The sequence below is a fragment of the Musa acuminata genome, chromosome BXJ2-2 (assembly GCF_036884655.1).
Source record: "Musa acuminata AAA Group cultivar baxijiao chromosome BXJ2-2, Cavendish_Baxijiao_AAA, whole genome shotgun sequence".
Lineage (NCBI taxonomy): Eukaryota > Viridiplantae > Streptophyta > Magnoliopsida > Zingiberales > Musaceae > Musa > Musa acuminata.
Window position 1 is genome coordinate 8,992,501 of NC_088339.1, and position 708 is coordinate 8,993,208.

General features: G+C 44.4%; 1 protein-coding gene across 1 annotated transcript in view; it reads right to left on the reverse strand.

Moving 5' to 3' along the window:
• LOC135604899 (probable serine/threonine-protein kinase PBL1) overlaps positions 1 to 498 on the reverse strand; it is a 1,155-nt gene extending 657 nt beyond the window's left edge. Inside the window, exons 1-2 of the mRNA XM_065094549.1 lie at positions 291 to 498; positions 86 to 222 (exon numbers count right to left, since the gene is read on the reverse strand). Of these exons, the coding sequence (XP_064950621.1) occupies positions 86 to 222; positions 291 to 423 (270 nt within the window). The 5' untranslated portion in view covers positions 424 to 498. The remainder of the gene's footprint in view (positions 1 to 85; positions 223 to 290) is intronic.
• Positions 499 to 708: the final 210 nt, after the last annotated feature.

Consider the following 708-nt stretch of genomic DNA (forward strand, 5'->3'; position numbering starts at 1 on the left):
CAAAGATTGAGGTGAGGACACCCCATTTTTAACAGAGAAATTATATTTGTTGTACAAAGCGTGCGTAAAAGAGAAGATCACATACGGAGTCAAGCAGGATGACCGAGGGCTTCACGTCCCGATGGATGATGCGCTTGTTCGATTTATGTAGAAAACGAAGACATCGAGCAGCACCGATTGCTATTTTAATTCTCAGCTTCCACGAGAGCGGTGGCTTCCCTTCTGTTGAAGAAGATGATCCTGTAAGATGATTTCTCTTTGGCGCGGATATCAGAATACAGTATACTCACTCTCAAGAAGATGATCCTGTAAGCTCCCGTTAGCCATGAACTCGTAGACGAGATGGAACGCGGCGTTCTCTTCCTTGCAGTAGCCCAGCAGCCTGATGAGGTTGGGATGCGACAGCTTCCGCAAAAAGTTCATCTCGTTCTGCGCAACACCCCCAAGAAACAGGAAACAAAAGAAATTAATTAAGCACACAAATCAGAACAAGTAGAATATTAAATCGAATTAGTAAGCAAGCAAGCAAAACAGGGGACCAAATAGTCGTTATATTGGATGGAAAGTCAAGTCAAGTCAAGTCTAGGGAATCACCACCCACTCCTGTAACCCTTGGTTGGTGTTTAGCTTCCATGTCTTTACAGCAACGAATTTGTCATCCATCCGACCTTTGTATACGACTGCGAATTCTCCTTCCCCACCAATGTT